This window comes from Populus trichocarpa, chromosome 2, assembly GCF_000002775.5.
Source record: "Populus trichocarpa isolate Nisqually-1 chromosome 2, P.trichocarpa_v4.1, whole genome shotgun sequence".
Lineage (NCBI taxonomy): Eukaryota > Viridiplantae > Streptophyta > Magnoliopsida > Malpighiales > Salicaceae > Populus > Populus trichocarpa.
In genome coordinates, this window is record NC_037286.2 from 15,110,172 (window position 1) to 15,130,453 (window position 20,282).

Below are 20,282 nucleotides of genomic sequence, written 5' to 3' on the forward strand. Positions count from 1 at the left end.
TCCCTGTTGAAAATGACAACGTAGAAACAGGCTCTACTCGGATACGCTCAGGGGTTAAAGAATCTGCGCAGGTAACATTTGTGTTAAGCTTAAAGCACAAAATTTTATGATTGTATCTCAATTGGTTGGCAGGGCTTGTTGGTGCCTATCTTTGCGAGTGCATGGAGTCCAAGGACTTCGAAAACCACATTAATCATGATTTTCTAAATATTAATAGTGAGAACCATAGATATTAAACTCGGCTCGAGATTGATCTGGTTAAGAAATTGGATCTCAGGTTTTATGATTTCGGTTCAATTTGGGATTTTAAATTAAAATAAAATAAAATTACAGTTTAGTTGGTTTTTTTAAGTGAAAACTAAACTGAACGAAAATGCTCGATCCTATGTTATACCATGCTTGAAACTGAGAGGAAAGCCATGGCAATCGAATTACAATGCAGTCTTGGGAGAGAGCAATAATTTGTTTCGTCCAAAGAACACATTACTACATTTTGCTGCTGTTCTAATGCAAACTTAACAGGCATTTGTTACTTCCAGTGCCCTCAATTCAAACAAAATTTCACACATTTTCACACCAGCACTGGGAACAAAATGCGAAGGATAAGAAAAACCAAAGGAAAAAAAAAAAAGAAATGAAAATGAATAGGGTATCTTAATGCATGAGATTAGACCATTGAGGATAGCTAACGATTATAGACCAGCAGCAAGACAAACCGAATTATTCATAAGTACCAATAAAATAAGCATTGCGCAAAAGGGATAGGATAAATCACTCTTAAGCTTGAGGCTTCTCCCATTTGAGGGGCTTGACAACTTCCCAGGTGAAGTCTGGGTCATCCCTTCCAAAATGTCCGTATGCAGCTGTCTTCAAGAACCTATTACCCCCCCTCTTGAGATCCAGGTTGATGGTCATCATTCCAGGCCTAAAGTCAAAGCTCTCCTTCACAATCTTAAGGATCTCCTTGTCAGGAATTTTTCCAGTGCCATAGGTGTCCACAAAGACTGACAAAGGCTCAGGTACACCAATAGCATAGGAAACTTGCACAATGCACCTACGAGCAAGACCATTTGCTACGATGCTCTTGGCAGCTTGCCTAACAATGTAAGCACCACTCCTATCCACCTTAGTTGGGTCCTTCCCTGAGAAAGCACCACCACCATGGGCTCCCCAGCCACCATAGGTGTCAATAATGATCTTGCGTCCAGTGAGACCTGCATCACCATGAGGACCACCAATAACAAAACGGCCAGATGGGTTGAGGTGAAAGATAGTTTTCTCATCAAGGTACTTCTCCGGGATAACAGGCTTGATGACATACTCCTTTAGATCAGCGGCAATTTCATCATTTGTGACAGTCTCATCATGCTGAGTAGAGATGAGAACAGTGTGGACACGAACAGGGACCATTGCACCATTGTCATTGAAGTACTCAACAGTAACTTGAGTCTTGCCATCAGGTCTTAACCAAGGGCAGGTTCCATTCTTCCTAACCTCGGTGAGGCGAGCACCAAGCTTGGTGGCAAGAACATGGCTCAAAGGCATATACTCGGGGGTCTCATCAGTGGCATAACCAAACATATGGCCCTGGTCACCAGCACCAATCTCCTCTGGGCGCTTGGTAAAGTGACCGTGGACACCCTGGGCAATATCCGGGCTCTGTTGCTCAATGTTAACCAATACTTTGCACTTGTCAGCATCAAGACCAACGTCGTCAGAAACAAATCCAATGTTACGGCATGTGTCACGAACAATCTTTTCATAGTCTATCTTTCCCTTGGTGGTGATCTCTCCAAAGACCATGACCATGTTTGTCTTTGTACATGTCTCGCAAGCAACCTTGCTGTCTGGGTCCTGCTCAAGGCAGGCATCGAGCACTGCATCAGAGATCTGGTCACATAGTTTGTCAGGGTGGCCCTCATTCACTGACTCAGAGGTGAATAGAAAGGTTTCCATTTTCTTGAGCTGCATGTCACAAAATTCACAACAAAGATCTCTTAATATGATGACATGTGGCAACTGTGTGCAAACTAAGCTTGCTTAATTAGTGTGGCAAGCAAAATTCCATCAACATGTGAGAATATGGTAAAAAGAATAGTGCCGAAAATATTCTCATGACTGATTAAGATTCTTCAAACTTTTCTAAAACAAGTTATAAACGGGCAGAATCAAAGTACAGGAAATGATAAGAAACTCAAAAGTTTATGCTCCTGAATGAGAGCAATTAAAAAAGAACAAAGAACAGTTAGATTCCTTTAGCACTGGAAGAGATAAACTTCTATAGAATCACTTGTCAAAAAAAAAGTCGGGAAAAGAATCAAATACCCAATAAAACAACCCCCAATAGTGAAAATTCAGGTATTAACATGCTATGATATGGTGAAAGTACCAAAACGGCAAACAAAAATATTAGCTTCTCATACAGAGTGAGCTCCCAGAGTATCGTGAGCCCCATTATGAATTGAAGGTGTTTTGCACAGTTTATAACAGTTTTTTTTCTACCATTGATTATATTAAAAGTAGAGACACCAAACGTGCCTCAGTTACTTGCAGAAGCGCAAAGTTACATTTTTCTTGGTATAATTTATTAGTAATTATACGATAGAAATGAATAAACACTAGATCTAAGCAAGAGGCACTCTGATACGATTATGATCGCAACCCTACATGGTCCTTTCAAGTAATACAAAACATTCTTGGAATCTGTCGATATATTTTCAGAGAGTTCATCACTAAAAAACTATCAAATTGATAAAAATAATCAGATCTGATGTATTTTAATGAAAATGTAAGCGAAACACATGCCTTTCAGACATGATGTTCTGCACACACTAACAGTCAAAACGAAATCTTCAACGTCACACCCGACACAGACCAGACTCCAGAATAAACGCAACAAGTACCCAGATCTGTAACTGTTTGAACCATGTTTACGAAAAAACTTAAGACCAAGAAACTAAAAGACCACTCTTTAAACATTCATTTTTCTAGAGTCTGCAAAGAAAAACCCATGAAGAGAGCATGCAATATGATTTAGAGTAAACAGTACTATAAAGTGGAGAATGGCAGGAAATACCTTGGACAGGAGTCACCGGTACAGATCTAAAGGAAAGCTTAAGAGTTTGTCGGCCTGTGTGAGAGTTTCTAATCAGACCCCAAAGAATCACGAAATAAAACTGCTTTGGTTACTTAGTATTTATAGACCTACCTACTGGTAACCGGATGGGGTGGTTTGGGATTCTCTTAAATCTACGGTGGATTCTGTCAATTGCTTGAGGGACAAAACATAGCCGTTGGATGTCAGAATTTGGATTGGTTGGGGTTGGTGGGAGATGGATAAAAATGAGAGAATAATTTCATTTTTCAAGGGTGTTTAATAATGTTTTTGGAAGTAATTTTTCTTTGTTACTCTTGGAAAACTATATAGATGTATTGCTATTTTTGTTCGATTACATTTTTCTTTTCAAATTTAATATGGTCTTCGAGGGTTGATATTAACTTTCTAGCTCATGGGTTAATTTTGTTAATATATAATTTGAAAATATTTTAAGAATCCACGTAAATAATCCTATAATAACTTTAAAATAAAGTGTAATTATAGATCCAGTTAATTTAATATTCATGTATTTTTATTTTATTTTATTTTTTTATTTTTTAATAGGATAATTAGAAAAATAATTTACAGTTTGATTTAAATTTTATTTTTTTGTATATATTTTTATAAATTACACCTTTCATCCCATAATTTATACGTTCAATAATAGTTTGTATTTTTAATAATATATTTTATTTGAATTTTTTATTTAACTCGGGATGTAAAGTATAATTTATAAAAATATAGTGGAAAAATAAAATTTAGATCAAACTAGAAAGATTTTTGTAATTATTTCTTTTTTAAATTTTACTTTTAAAACAATAATGACTTAAGAAGAAAAAGATAAAAAGACGAAAAAACAAAGCAGTTACCATTACTAATAATAATTTGGTTGATTGAAATAACCGGCATGGCTGGTTACTCACCAACCTCAATCGGTAGCCGGCTCAGTGGCTTGAGTCATGGGCTTGGGTCTCTTTCTGCGGCTTGGGAAAAAGTTTTTGGCTCTTCGGATTTAGGTAATTGACAATGATGTGAATGGTTTACCTGGAGTTGGTACCGCAATTTTCAAACTCAAATATCCATTTGAATTGACTTTAATCAATTTATTTAAGTTTTTTTTTTCAGTCATGTTATTCAATGGACAATATATAAACTATAAATATTGTCAAATTTAATCTAAATTTTTATTATATATATAATATTTATATTTGAGAAAATTGTTAAAAAGCTCATGTTCTTTAATACATGAATACTTTACATACCAATTTTTTTTTTATAATATCCGTGGTTTTAAAATTAATTTCACATTATATATTACAACTCAATCAAAAAAAAAAATTATAATATTATATGCTTGCTATAGTGATGTTTTTTAATATCGAAAGTATCTTTAGAAAAATTCTTCACAAAGCTACCACTATTTTCTTGGTTTTTCCTTTCTCTCTCTCTCTCTCTCTCTCTCTCTCTCTCTCTCTCTTTCTAAAAAACGATGAGTAGCTCCTCTCTTCAGAGTTTTGAAACCCGACCTGGTGGTCCACCCGGTCCAAGCCTAGATAACGGGTTTTGCCCGGGTCACCTGGGTCAACCCTATTTTTTTTTATAAATCAAAACAAAATCGTTTTGATAAAAAAAAACAAAAAAATAATCAACGAGTTACATCCAGATTTTTTACCGGGTTTTTTCAAGTCAACCGGCTAGGTCAGCCAGGTCACACCGGGTTGTGACTTTCCCTATTTTTTTTTAAACCCAACCCCATTCCAACTCCGGGCCGGGTCGGATTTCAAAATTATGTCTCCCTCTATAAAGCCCAGTCACTACCACCATCATTAGTTACATCCTTCTTTGTCAAAATGAACAAGGAAATACATAGCTCTCCATGACCTTTTGTCTTGTGAAAATTAACTAAATACATATGTTATCACCCTATTCTTTTCTTTCCTCTCTCATTCATATTGAAAACTGTGACTATCACCATAGCTTGTTACTTCTTTTTTTGTAAAAATGAACAAGGAAATACATAATTCTCCATAAGTTTTAGTCTTGGAGGAATCAGCTACATCAGATCAAACATATATTACTTGAAACCCTTCCTAAATCTTGCTTTAACAAAATTAGATTATTTAACATCTATGAATTTTTTAAATCAAATAAAGCATGTACAATAAAGTAGAGCATTTGTGAAATTCCCGAATTCACTTTCCTGAATTTGTAATAACTGCTTTATCTAAATTAGCCTTGACATGTACACAATCTTTGGAAAGACAGTTGATACAAACTAGGTGAGGTTAGAATTTGGTTTTAAAATGCTTGCTGACCAATTTTGCAAGATTGAACATATCTTTCAAACTATATATCAAAATGAGCTGAAATTTTACAGGAAGCTACTAAAGACATGGAAATATATTTTAGTAAATTTTCAGATTAAATGAAGTTCGAGAACATATTATTCCAGAAGGTTAAAGTTACTAGACAAATCTTGTCAAATCTGTCAGACTAGACCTTTGTGTACTATTTAGGACATATCTGGAGCTACATGTGTAATTGTTCTGCGATTCAAGTTGGGCTGGAAACTAGACATCTCAAAATTTCTAACCATATATGGTAGGCCTAGTAATTCATCTAAAAGAAAAGGAACGACGTGTTTAAAGTCAAGACTGAAAATCTGCCAAGAATGTGCGAAAAATAGAGATTCGGGCTACATGGAGGACTTTTAGCATGAAGAATTTGTTTTTTATTATCTTATTTTATTTATTTAATTAATTTTGGATAATTATTTTTAATTTGGGTTTGTTCTGGCTCATTAGATATTGTTTAGGGATTTATTTCATTATTGGACTTATGTTAATTGATTACTAGTTTAGGCTCATTAGCTTGCAACCCAAAAGGAGCCTATTTGGGTTCGTTAGAGGAGATTATATTATGTTTTTTTACCTACAAATTTCAGCAGCGATTTGGAGAATAAACGTGAGTTTTTCTTTTGTTTGTTTGTGGCAAAACAAACTTTCTTTACAGGGATAAAGATCATACACTAACTTATCGAAGATTAAATGGCTTTATGGCGTCATTTGCATAATTAGGATTCTTAGATATAAAGTATCTATGGGTCCAAGTATTTTTCCAATACCTTTGTTTCTTAGGTACAGGGTTCTATCAAACCTGATTTTTAGCTTCTAGGTTACTATCTACTTCGTTAGGGGTCGCTTAACCACGTGATCAAGAGGTTCGTATTAGTTGGTGTCAGATCTAGGCTCCAAAAATCAAATTATATCCTTTATTTTCTTTTTAGTTGTCTTTGATTTGGTTTTCAATTATTTCGTGTCTAAAGCTTAATAGTTTACGTCTAGGTTTCCTTAAAAAAATGGTGTTATTTTAGTTTGTTGCTATCTTAGAATATATCAGTAGTATAAAGAGTAAAAAAAAGCGTCCAAAAGTCACTTTTGTTGAATCTGTCATAGTACATAAATAAGGGAGAATTTGGACCAAACGAATTCAAAAAATTCTCAAATTGTATATACTGGTTCTAGGAGTCCTAATCACACCCCATATAAAATCTGATCTTATTTAGAGATCATTTGCTATAGTAACCAAGGAAGGGATTAAAACTTGTCGTAATAGATCAGATTCGTATCAGAAGGGAATTTTAGGTCAAATAAATTCATAATATTCTCAAATTTTATACACTTGGTTTTAAGGTTCTAATAGAATCCCATATAAAACTTGATGTCATTTGGAGTTTGTTTTCTATAGGAACTAAATTCAAGATTGGAACTTGTCGTAATGAGTCTAATTTGTGTCAGTAATTCAAACTTGTTTTGTTGTTATTATTTTTCAATTATGACAGTATAATAACATCATAATTGATATATTTAGGTTTCATTTAAATTTTTTTATATAACCTTTTCATCTTTTTTTCTTTCGCGTCTTCAAAACCATCCATTTTTCGTACAAATTCGCTTATTACTCGTGAAATTATAATTGTAGTTTCATCTTTGCTTGTTTCATATTTTTCTTATAATTCATGAGTGATATACACATATTTGTATATGCTATTAAGGTTGATATATATGGTTTTGATTTTAGTTCCGCAAGAGTTGAAGAAAGGTGAGAAACAAGGAAAAGGGCGTGGCGAGCATATTTGAGTTAAACACGAGGGAAGTGTAAACATGTGAGGAAATGGATAAGAAATATATATTTTTTTTTAACTAACCAATTTTCAGATTCAAAGATTTTGGAGGCAAGTAACAACATGACACCATAGAGAGGAGACAATGAAATTATAATTTAATTACGTATTATGAATCAACATATGGATCAGATGGCCAATGAATTTGGAGATAGGTTGGAGAGGCAACATGTTAATGATCATTGTAGGGTTCAAATTAGGCTTGAGCAAAGAAAATTTAACACTAATGTGGATGCGTTTGTGGCTGATAATACGAACATAAGTGATATTGGTTTTGAAGATGTGTCCATGAGACATGGGGAACATTTTGGACAACAACGGAATTATTAGTTTATAGGGGAAATATATGGTAATAATTTTGGCCAAAGGGGTAATTATAGGTGTTGGGCCATAATGTTGAGTTAGGTAGAGATTTTGGTATAATTAAGCTGAAAATACCAACTTTTCAGGGGAAGAACGATCCAAAAGTTTATTTAGAATGTAAGAAGAAGGTGGAGTGTATTTTTTTTTTGTCATAATTATTCGGAGCCCAAGAAAGTCAAGTTTGTTATGATTGCTTTTGTTGACTATGTCATTGTGTGGTGGGATCAGTTAGTGACAAACCATAAGAAGAATTATGAGAGGCAAGTTGATTATTCGGTTAAGGGAGAGACATTTATAGTGAGGAGAGAACTGAATATGCATGTTAAGGTGGATGATTTGGAAGGTCAGAACGAGAATATATTCCATACGAGATGTCATATTCATAATAAGATATGTAACTTAATTATAGATGGTGGTGGTTGCACCAATGTAGCTAGTATTAAATTGGTGAAAAGGTTGAACTTGTGCTCTATCAAACATCACATACCTTATAAATTATAGTGGTGAATTGAAAGTGAATAAGTAGGTTTTTGGTTGCTTTTCTATTAGTAAATATTGTGATGACGTGTTATGTGATGTTGTGCCAATACAAATTAGTCACTTGTTGCTTGGTAAACCATAGTAGTATGATAAGAGAGTTATGCATGATGGATTGACAAATAGGTATTCATTTGAGATTAATGGAAGACCTATAACTCTTGTATCTTTGACATCTAATCAAATATATGATGAGAAGGAACTAAAATTGAAGAAGAAGAAGAAGATGGTTGAAAAGGAAAGCATGTATATTAAGGGGACCTTCTTTACTAACAAGGTTCTTTTTAGTTTTGATGATGTTATTCTTCTGGTTGGTACTGATTTGTTAACCTTAGAAGATGTTTTTTCATGATACATATTTAAGGTAAAATCTTTTTAAAGAAAGGAAAGATGATACGAACCAAGTGAGGTCTGAATTTGACCTTAAAATATTTGTTATCAATTTTGTGAGATTTAACATATCTCTCAAACTGTACATAAGAAAAAGCTAAAATTTTATAGGAAAATAGTAGACACATGAGAATATATTTTGGTAAATTTTCAGATTAAATGAAGTTCAGGAATATATTATTTCAGATGGTCGAAGTTACTAGATAAATTTTATCAAATCTGTCAAACTAGATCTTTGTATACTGTTTGAGACATATCTAGAGCTACAAATGTAATTGTTTTGCGATTCAAGTTGGACTGGAAATTAGACATCTCAAACTTTCCAACCATATATGGTAGGCCTGGTAATTCATATAGAAGAGAGAGGACGACGTGTTTGAAATCATGACTAAAAATCTGTCAAGAATGTGCGGAAATTGGAGATTCGGGCTACATGGAAGAATTTTAGCATGAATACTTTGTTTTTATTATTCTATTCTATTTTATTTATTTATTTTTGAATAATTATTTTTAATTTGGGTTTGTTCTGCCCTATTAGACATTGTTTAGGGGTTTATTTTATTATTGGACTTATATTAGTTGATTATTAGTTTAAGTTCATTAGCTTGCAACCCAAAAAAGGTCGATTAGGGTTTGTTAGAGGAGACTATATTATGTTTTTTTACCTGTAAATTTCAGCAACAAGTTGGAGAATAAACATGAGTTTTCCTTTTATTTGTTTATGGCAAAACAACATTTCTTTGCAAGGACAAATATCATACACTAACTTATCAAATATTAACTAGCTTTGTGGTGTCATTCTCATACTTAGGGTTCTTAGATACAAGGTTATCTTAGGATTCAAGTTTTTTTTCCAATACTTTTGGTTCTTAGGTACAAGGTTCTCTCAAACCTGATTTTCAGCTTTTCGGTTTGTTATCCACTTCATTAGGGGTTGCTTGACTCAAAACGTTTGCATCACGGGTACTTAGCACTTAATGATAAAGTTTAGAATCTCCATTTGATGGGAGAAAATTTAGCCACTCTTGTGGCTAGAACTTGTTGAAACTTTAGTTTTTTACCATTGAAGTTCACGTTTGGAGTGTCTAGTTTGGGAATGCACTTCATAAAGAGAGAGAATCATTTATAGAGTTAGAGGATGAGAGATATCGTACCTACTTGCTTGCATGCTGGTATACCTTATTCTTTTAAAGAACTAGAATCGCCTATGTGCACTAACTCGTTGAGAGAATGGAAGAGTGGAAAGCTATTTTTGTAAATAACATCATTTAGCACTCTCATATAATAGGTAATTTGTTGGAGATTTGGAGGAGATCATGTTCCTATAGTGAGAAGATCAATTACTCTCTTGTGTCCTAGATATTTTTATATCTTCAGTCATGGAAAGAACTTTTAAGTGATGTGTAAAATGAGAATAAACTAGCTTTTGTTCAATTTCTCACAGATGGTGTCATTAATGAAGTCGTAAAAACTTTAGGTTTATATAGGCTTTTCTACAGTTGCCTTGGGCTGAAGTGTCTAGGCTTGAATGTGAGCTTTATCTTTAGACTTGGTATTCCCTTCTAAACAAGTCCCCTATTGGAACACTTTATTTTTCAATGCTTAAGTTAGTAAACCATATAAGGGAAATAATTTACAAGAATGAGAAGGAGAATGAATAGATTAAGGAATGTATATGCGATTGTTGTTTATGGTCTATGATCTTGTGAATGAAATTGTGGTTTACTTGGTGACTAGAGGTATTTAAATGCCCCGATCACATGAGCTTATCTCGTGGAGAATAAAGTAATGATGGAGAAAAATTATTTTTCCTTGTTGGTGACAAAAAAAAGTTGGTTTTTGTGTCTCATTGTGCTATTGGTGAAAAGGTTGGCACCCGTAAGTGATTTCCCAGAAAGGTTGGTGCCCTATGAGGAGATAAATTGCCTGGAGATAACCACTAGCAAAAGAGGTAGGCATGCATATAGATTGGGGGAGATAGTCAATAACAAGAAAAATAATATTGCACTGACAAGTTGTATGTAAGTATAGGAGAGTGTGACATTGTACTAATTGTCTTAGAGGTAATAACTATACCTTGTGGTTTATGTCAATCATTGGATTTCTTAAGAATTTACATGGGATTGGATTCAATCTCATGATGGTTAAGATGAGGCCAAACTTATTATTAAAGGACCTTAAAAAAAAACAAGTCTCTTGGTGATTTAGAACTAGCCAAAATAGCATGTCATTCCTTATTATTTGGGCATGTCCACACAACAAGAATGTCATTCTTTACTGTTTTGGGCATGGACCAAACAACTTCAAGTTTTTTTTTTTGTTTTAAATTACCATGCAAATGAAGTGTCACCTTGCTAGCTAGATAAAATAATAAACTATATAAAAAAAAAATAAAGTTTAAGGAGTTGAACGTATAATGACAAGAAAAGATAAAGCGTGGAGTTAAAATAATAAACTGATAAATTTAAATGAATGATGTTCCACTAGATACATGAATATTAAGATTCAATTCATTTTAAATCTAAAGTGGTTAGTTAGTAGTGTATATTTCTTACTTGGCCACCATTTTTCAATATATTATGAGAAGAAAATTATCATGAATTCGTAAGTTCTAACATGGACAACTTGAATGAAATTAGGTCAAAAAGAGAATTTTATTATACGAAAACTGAAAAAAAAAAAACCCAAGCCATGACAGAAAAAGGAAAAAAGAAATTATTTAACTTGAAAAAACATCAAGTGACCATTACGAGACAAAATAACTAATTAACATTTAAAATTATTTACCTAAATTTCTCTCCTTCCCTAAAGATGTATCACAGAAGATTAAAGATTAAAACCCTTAATCTTCAACCCCTTTAACCTAAAACCTAACACATAACACATCCTTATACTTCACGAGGCCATGTTCAAGATTGAAGAAGAAGCCTTTCAAAATAAGTTAAAGGTTATCTAAACCAAGAGACTGAATTGGTAGGGGTTGGTAAGCGTCAACAACTTCAATCTCTGAGGTCGAAATCAGAAACATGAGTTCCTTCTTCAAGTTTGATTGGATGTCAAGGAGTTTGGTCACCCACCAAATAGCTTTCCGACGGCATTGCAAAGCCAAAAAGAAGAAGAAGAGAGGAAGAGCCTAAGCCAGTCGGAATTAAGCCGCCGAATGGGATTTTAGCCTGTGAAACGAGGTGGCCACAACTAGGCCAAGTGGTAAGGAGAGGGAGTGGGGCAGTTGGGATTTGACAGGAGCTATGCTAGGTGCGGTTCCCACCCAGACAAGGCTGCACATGGAATTCCCAAAAGGTTGGGCTTACCGGCACGTGCCTCTCTTATAAGTTGGTGGGCTGACTTGTCAGGTGACACAGACCCTTGAATTTAAAAGACATGTAAAACACGGTTGGGATTCATGGAGGTTGGTGGGAGGGGAAAAGAATAAAAAAAGCATTAGAAGAGACTAATTAATCAAAGAGTGGAGGGAAAAAAATATAATAAAAGAAGATTTTATGACAATGCAATGGCATTGATTAGTTGTGATGTAGTGTGTACATGAATTCATTAGTCAATCCATAAATGTCATTAGGAATGATAATTTAATATGGATTTGGTAAGTTTAGTATTGATATTATTGAATTTCATCTTTTATATATATATATATATATATATATATATGATGTGTACATTATTATTTTATATTTAATAATAAATAGTTGTAATTTATAAATACTTAAAATTTGATAAATATAATATCAACATTTAATTTATTTATTTTTATCTAAAATATAGTAAAAAATTACCTTATATAATTTAAATTCTTAAATGTGAAGTGCCACATTAGAGCTGGCTTAAAAGTGAATGAGAGTATTGAAGAAAACTATAAATAAAATCTTTTAAAATATTTTTAAAAATATTTTTTTATTTTTTATGTATGTCTCATAAGTGGAGTACTGAACCATTTTCATTTTGTATTTAAGATTTTTTATTAAGCGAGGATAATTTTATTTTATAAAATATAATTAACAAATATAATTTATTTTTGAAGTTTTTTATTAAGTGATGGTCTTGTATTGTAATTTAAGTGGTCTTTAGCGTAAACCAGTTTTGTATCACAATCAATTACTATTATTTTAAACCTTTAATTGATGGACCCATTATATACCCATATGTTGTACTAGGGACAAAGTGTCTACCTACTCCTTTATGTGGTTTATATAACAATATAATATCCCAAGCAAATTGAATTATATTTTAAGCTTGATATATTAACTAGTTGATTATATCTCTAAATTGGTATCCTGGTCAATGACTAGCAAGAAATCTCAAAATTTCAGATTTTTTATAGACCATGTATTGATCAAAGACGGATAAATCACTTTCTAACTTTATATATATATATATATCACAAAATTTTCTAAATTACTTATCAAAGTGAAAATAATCCTAATTTCAGGTATAATTTAATGCAAAAAATTTCATCTGACTATTATAAATGATTGTCCCCTTTCAAAAAAATTATTTATTTATTTACTTCACATATTTATGTTTCATTGTTAATTCTTTCATTAATATATTTTATATTTAGAATTTACTTCTGGTATCAAAGATCCTTACTACTTTATATCATAAATAATCATTTCAATTCCTTCAAAATTTCCCATTTATTTATTCAAAATTTCCATAAAAATTAAATTCTCTTAAAAAAAATATCTCGGGGTTTACATTCTCTCCATCTTTATAAAAATTTCATCCTTAAAATTTGAATTTCAATTTTCATACCTATTTTAAAAAACAATTTAAGATATTTTCTCCTCATCTTTAATTCTCCTTTCCAAGCTTTATCTTCAACTTAAGAACTCCTCTGTAATATTTTTATCATAAGAATTTTTTTATTCCTCATCTCTTTTTCACTTCGATCTAATATTTAAACTGAATTTACTTTCATGATCAAATCTTTTTTAATCTCTAAAAGAACTTATGGTAGTACTTGAAAAGGGTTTATCTTAGCCTTTCGTAGCAATGAAATATGAAATACATTATGGATTCTGGTCAGATATGAGGGTAAGGTCGCTTATATGCTACCAATCCAATTCTCTTCATCACTTCAAAGGGCTCGATGTACCTTGGTGTCAACCTCCTTTTCATATTAAACCGCAATATATGTTTCCAAATAGCAACTACCAAATACATTTTATCTCTTACATTAAATTCAAGAGGCTTTTTTCTGACATATGCATAACTCTTTTGTTTGTTCTAAGTCGCCTTCATTCTATCTCTTATGATTTTCATCTTTTCCAAGATAATTTGTACCCACTTTGATCTAATTATCTTTATACCACCAACTTTCACCCAACAAACTGGGGTTCAATATTTCCTTCCATATAAGGCCTCGTAGGAGTCATTCTTATTGTAGCCTGATAACTATTATTATAAATGAATTCAACAAGTTGTAGATGGTCCTTCTAGTTACCCTTAAATTCCAATATACAGGTTATTAACAAATCCTCCAAATTCTAGATTGTTCTTTCTGACTGTCCATATGTCTGAGGGTGAAAAGCAATACTCAATTTTAACTTTGTTCCTAGTACACGCTAGAAACTTGACCATAAGAAAGATGTAAACTTAAGATCTTAATCAGACGCTATTGATATCGGCACCCCACATAACCTTACTACTTCGTTCACATACAATCTAGATAGTTTATCAACTGAATCTGTCATCTTCATATGAAAGAATAAGGCAAACTTAGTTAATCAGTCTATAATAACCTATATTGCATTATTACCCCTCTTTCTTTTAAGTAATCCAAATACAAAATCCATGGTGATATCCTCATATTTCCACTCAGGTATTAGAAGTAGTTGTAATTACCCAACAAGTTTATGATGCTCTATTTTCACTTGTTGACATATCATGCACTTAACCATATATTCTACAATTTCTCTTTTCATATTTGGTCACCAATAAAACTCTTTCAAATCACAATACATCTTAGTGCCATAAGGATGCACTGCAAGTTTGGATTCATGGGCCTCGCTCAAAACTTTATTCTTCAGGATCTTATCATCAAGCAAGTACACTTGTTTTTCCATTCCCACCATTTCATCCTCTAGAATCCAATAGGGAGTTTCAATTCCTAACCTTATCTTATTCACTATTTTTCCCACCTCAATATCTTTTAATTAAGCTTTCAACACCTTATCTCTGAGCATTAACCATAATTTTGCTAGTAAATGCCAAAGGAGGCTGGACCCACAGCCCATACGGGTGAGATAGGTCTAACCCATCTTCATATATAAAAAAGAAAATTGTTGGGCCTTCAGTCAGCCCAACCCATCCGAATAGACTTATGCCTCGGGCCTAACCAACCCAGCCCCTAGGCTTGCGCCTCGAGCCCAACCCATTTTCTTTGTTTGCCAAACACAACTTACTGCCTTTCCCTTATCATTTAATTTGTTTTTATTTTAATGTTAAGCCAAACAAACCTCATAAAAGGCCAAAAAAATTCTAAAAAAAATTGCAATGACCATTTTGAAATTATTTATGGGTTCCTTGCATGTTTTTTCAATATTTTTTTAATTTTAGGTTGTAGATTTATACTATAAGATATGGACCTAGTATTAAAAATTCATTATTTTTCTCAATGATTTTGAAAAAATTTAAAACAAAATCCAAAAACAATTCCTATTATTTTAGAAAATAAAAATTGTCTTTTCTTAAGAATTTCATTTAATATTAGATTATAGACATACACTGTAAAATACAGACCCGATATTAACATACTTGATTTCTCTCTGAAATTTCAAAATAACCAAAAAAAATCAAGAATTCCCTTATTTCAAATAAGATAAAAAAAATATGTTTTGTTTTTGTGCATATGGCCAAATCCTAAAGTTTTTTCATGCATATTTTCTAAAAAAACATAATCATATTTTTATTATATTTTAAATGAATATCGTAATAAATTTATGATTATCCATTAGGGTTTGATCAAAATATAAAAAATTCCACAACAATTAATTTATTATTCAGAGTGTTAGGATTTAGCTGTAAACTTTAATATTTGGGGGTATAAAATTACATTGTAAAGTATACCCTCATGTATTAAAAATATAAAAGTAGAAAATAAATGTGATGCTCAAATTTGGGCTTAGAACGGTTAGGATTTAACTAGATAAGATAGATATTTTCTCATGAAAAGAAATCTACCTTGAACCTTCTGTCATAACTCAATTCTAGGTTATTCCCCAAAATTCACTTTTTTAAAAAATAAAAATAAAAAAATAAAATAAAGGTTGGCAATATGAAGAAAGCAGATCAAGGAGGACTATAAAAATATGAAAAAATCAAGCTGTCATTTTTTTAGGAAATTCAAAACCTAATTGTACCCTATTATGCCCGAAAATAGAGAAATACAAATTAAAGGTCAAATTAAATTATTATTGGATGAATTTGCATAAAAATTAAGTCTAATGACATAATTAAATTTTTAATAGGCCAATTTGATTTAATCATGGAACAAATTAAATTTTAATTATGTTTGAGAATTAATTTGGGTCCAATTAAAGAATTTAATTAAGTGCAAGGACTTAATTATACTTTAAATGGGTCAAATTAATTTTATCAGAGGCTTAATTAGTGAAAAATTAAGTTTGGGAGCCTATTTTGAGCTTAATTGAGAATATTGGAATTTTAAGACACCAAATTTAATTTTTACCAAGTTAATTGATTGAAATTAGGGGGCAAATTGCAAGAAAATTAGAGTTCATGGGTCAATTAGGAGTCAAATTGAAGAAATTCGCAGACAAAGACCATTTTGTAAAAGGCGGCAGACTATGGGACTTAATTGGATAAAAACCGGGGGTAAAATTGAAGAATTTAAATTTTAATGGTCAATTAGGGGTTAAATTGCATAAATTCAAAACCAGGACCATATTGAAAAACACGCGTAAATACGGGGTTCCAATGGAAGTTTCGAAAGGGGCTTAATTGCATAAATCGAAAGTTTATGTTTAATTAGGGGTTCAATTGAACAACATTGAAAGTTGAAAGACTAAATTGACATATGATATACAATCCCTAATTCTAAACCTAAAACAATGTCGTTTTGCGTAAAAAAAATAGAGAGAGATGACCAGACGACACATCGTCTGGTTACTGTTCATTGTCTTCCCCATTTTACCTGAAAGAAATTGTCTGGGTGCCTACTTTTCAGGTGCATTTAATGCTTCATTTCTCCATCAAATCTAACAAAACTTGCACACAAATGATCACCTGCAATTTCTCTACAACCCCATGGGAACAGTTCAGGTTGAATGACAACACGACGACCCCAACATCGACCTAAAGAGGCCAATTCATGCAGCATTTTCCTGCACATTTGACAACTCACAATGCACACTTTAAGCCAACGATTGGGATCTTTCCAACTAAATCAAGTGTTGAAAATCTTCCCCTATGTAGATAAGATTACCCTCTTCGATCCCCTATAAATAGGGGTGGATTTCATGCTCTGAGGGGGGAGAAAATTTGGTCGAAAGTCAGCCAAAAAACCAATTGTTTTCCGGTTTCTGCACATTTCATCTCTCTTTCTCTCTCCACAACGTCTTCAGCCGTTGAAGACCCCACATAAGCTTTTCTCTCCACTAACAGACGACGATGAAGCCTCCCCACAAACCCACTCACCGGCGATAAGGGCAGCCACTGCGAAGTTTTTCCTCTTCCCTCTGTAGATTTTCTTCTTCTCTTCCTTCCGCTACCACCGACCGTCGCCAACTCCCCCACCGTTACTCGCAGCGACGACACCCGAACTATCTTCTCAACCTCTTGATCACGGTCGTGACCACTGCCCCCGGTAGTCTTCTCCTCCGCCCATCTCCAACTTCTGCAACCATTTGGTTGCGTGCAGAAGGTGAACAATAATTGTTCAACCATTTTGGGTCGATATTGACCCACTTTTCCTTGGGTTGAGCTCGACGTATTTATCTGGGCCGGCCCAGCCCACATGTTTTAATAATATTTAATTAATATAATATAATATAATATTATATTATATATTATATAAAAAAATCCAAAAATCCAAAAATCCTTTGAAAAAAATTGTGATTTTCTTGCATATTTTCCCACCAATTTTGCATAATATCGGGTTTGTATACTTACACTGTAAGATACAAATCAGGTATTTAAATACTCGATTTCCTCCGAAACTTTTCTAAAACAATTAAAAAAATTAAAAAAATATCTCAAAACTTTTAAATTAATTTCTCTTTTCAAAAACAAAAAAAATATTTTTTTTCATGCATACGGCCAAAATCCTAAAATCTTCCAAGCTTATTTCCTTAAAAAGACAAAAAATTGTATTTTTCTCATGTTTTGAAAATAAAAAAATATAGATATCATAACCAGTTTATGATCATCCATTAGGATTTAACCAAAATATCATAAACTTTTTTCCAACCTTTTTTTAAGGTCCAGTTGTAGACTTTATATTTGTGGGGTGTAAAATTAAACGATAAAGTACACCCTCAGGTATTAAAGATACGAGACATAAAATAAACGCGATGCTAAATTTTGACTTTAGAATGGTTAGAATTTAACCCGATAAAGTAGAGACTCTCTCATGGAGAGAGATCTACCTTGAACCATAAATGAGACTAACGGATAGAAACTTGACCTATAAAAATAATCAAACAACAATGTAGCTTACTTTAGGTAGAGTGCACTGAGGGTGACGCGTCTTCCCCTTCACAACCAGTCCCTTACTCAGACTCTCGCAGACCATAGGTTTCTAGTGACCATAATACTAGGTGGCGACTCCTGAACATTAATCATAATTTTATGATTAAATCCAAAACCCTTTCCAACACACCACACCTCACACATGAGGCACAATAATAGCCTCTGTCGTCATCAACGACATCACGACACCCGCGACACCTTCGATGAGACCAACAAATATAAATATATCTTAAATTAACAATCAATCAATGATGTAGATTACCATAAGTAAGGTGCAATGGGAGTGATGTGTCTTTTCGTTGTACAACCAGTCCCCTTACCCAGATTCTCGTAGACCATTAGGTTTTCTAGTGACCATAATACTAAGTGGTGATGCTTGGACTCTATAATCATAATTTTATGATTAAAATCAAAACCCCTTCAATTCCAGGAGGCAGCTCTGCCATTTGATGTCGTGCACGTCACGACAGGATGATGACTCCACTAGGGACTTGTCAGGTCGATCCGAGCTTTGTTTGTTTGAATGTTTGTTGTCTTGTTTATTATTATTTTTTGTCTATGTAATTTAATTTTAGCATGCATTTTTTAATGTATTGCTCATGCATTTTTTTTTTTACATACTCCTCATGCATAAATACATCTCGTATAGATTAATGCTTCTATACATTTTAATTTTAGAATAAACCAATTCTAGGTTAGGTGGGGAGTAACAGTCTACTTCATGACTTTCAGTCAGGGTTTAGATTCATGAAACATTTAACTATAAGCTGAGCGTTTACTCGGAAATTGCGGTCACACCATGCCCCAACCATTCCTTGTGAACCCCCATATTATCTTCACAAAAGGTGGTCACTAGGCAGATCATGGACCTTTTTTAGACCAGGTAGCAAACCTATCTTTCATATAATGACTTATAACCTGTCCTTAGGATATGAACTCCCTAATAATTCATTTTTGCATCAACCCAGACTTGATCAATAATCATGAACTCCGCAGGATTTTCTGAGCTCAGACCATGACTTTTTATGAATATGGTAAAGAATCTGAAATGATGTAACTAACTAGGGGGAATCGCCCAAAGATCAAGGTCGAGAAACTACATATAAAAACCATTTTGTCTTTTTTTGAATGAAAGAGACTTTAGACCCACCTTTTTGTTTTGTACTCTCCAATGTGTATGGGATTTAATCAAGATGAGGCTTGGGAAAAAAAATTCAGATTAATCAAACTATGAATTTTTGCATGTATTCAATAAAGAAGTCATGGATTAGCTTTTTAACACTTGTTAATCTATATTTGATGTACGTGTACATACACTTGTATTCATAAGCATACATGCATTCATGTTTAAATGTCATGCGGACATATGCAAGTTGAAATATAGGTCCGGAGAAAGCTCTAATGCGTAAAGTTTACAGCACCCAATTGTGAGAAAAGAAATATAAGGATGAAGAGTGTGCTCTCCATGATGCTCACTTTCGAGAATAGTTGGATTCCCTAAAGGCTAACATGGCTCGCATCACAAGTTTTGCTTGAGCAGACACTCAGACACCTCTATGGTAAAGGCCTGTCTAATCAATCCATTACTTTTACACAATCCATTACTTTTACAACAATTCACCCTGAAAAAAGGATGGGTGAACAAAGCCAGAAACCCAGTGAAATTCAACATTTATGCAATCAACAATGTCATGGGGTCCTTCATAAGGTTGCTTAGGAGTTAGGTTATGGAGATTGGATGTTCCATGAAGAGAGGCTCTGGAGTTCAGAATCCATGAGGAGTTGTTGAAAGCAATGGTGGGATTGGCATTTAGTGTTTATTGAGGAATAAAATAGCCTTCTAGTAGTATAGAAACCACGGGCAGTGTGGCCCTTTATGTCACAAAATTGACAAATAACACTGAATTGTGGTAGCCAAAAATAAAGAAACGCTGACCTTGATTGCCTTTATGTTGAAAATGCTTTTTATTTGATAGATTTTCA

The 20,282-nt window shown here is 33.2% G+C and overlaps 1 protein-coding gene across 2 annotated transcripts; it reads right to left on the reverse strand.

Annotated features, from left to right (window-relative positions):
* Positions 1 to 444: 444 nt before the first annotated feature.
* On the reverse strand, positions 445 to 3,238 carry LOC18109929 (S-adenosylmethionine synthase 1-like). Of its 2 annotated transcripts, none has more exons than XM_006388165.3 (2): positions 3,077 to 3,238; positions 445 to 1,965 (listed from the first exon to the last, which is right to left on the reverse strand). In XM_006388165.3, the coding sequence occupies exon 2, from the start codon at positions 1,954 to 1,956 to the stop codon at positions 778 to 780; it is 1,179 nt and encodes a 392-aa protein (XP_006388227.2). In that variant the 5' UTR covers positions 1,957 to 1,965; positions 3,077 to 3,238; the 3' UTR covers positions 445 to 777. The 2 variants fall into 2 exon arrangements, with proteins under 2 accessions (XP_006388227.2, XP_024450458.1); XM_024594690.2 differs by having other exon boundaries at positions 3,093 to 3,165.
* Positions 3,239 to 20,282: the final 17,044 nt, after the last annotated feature.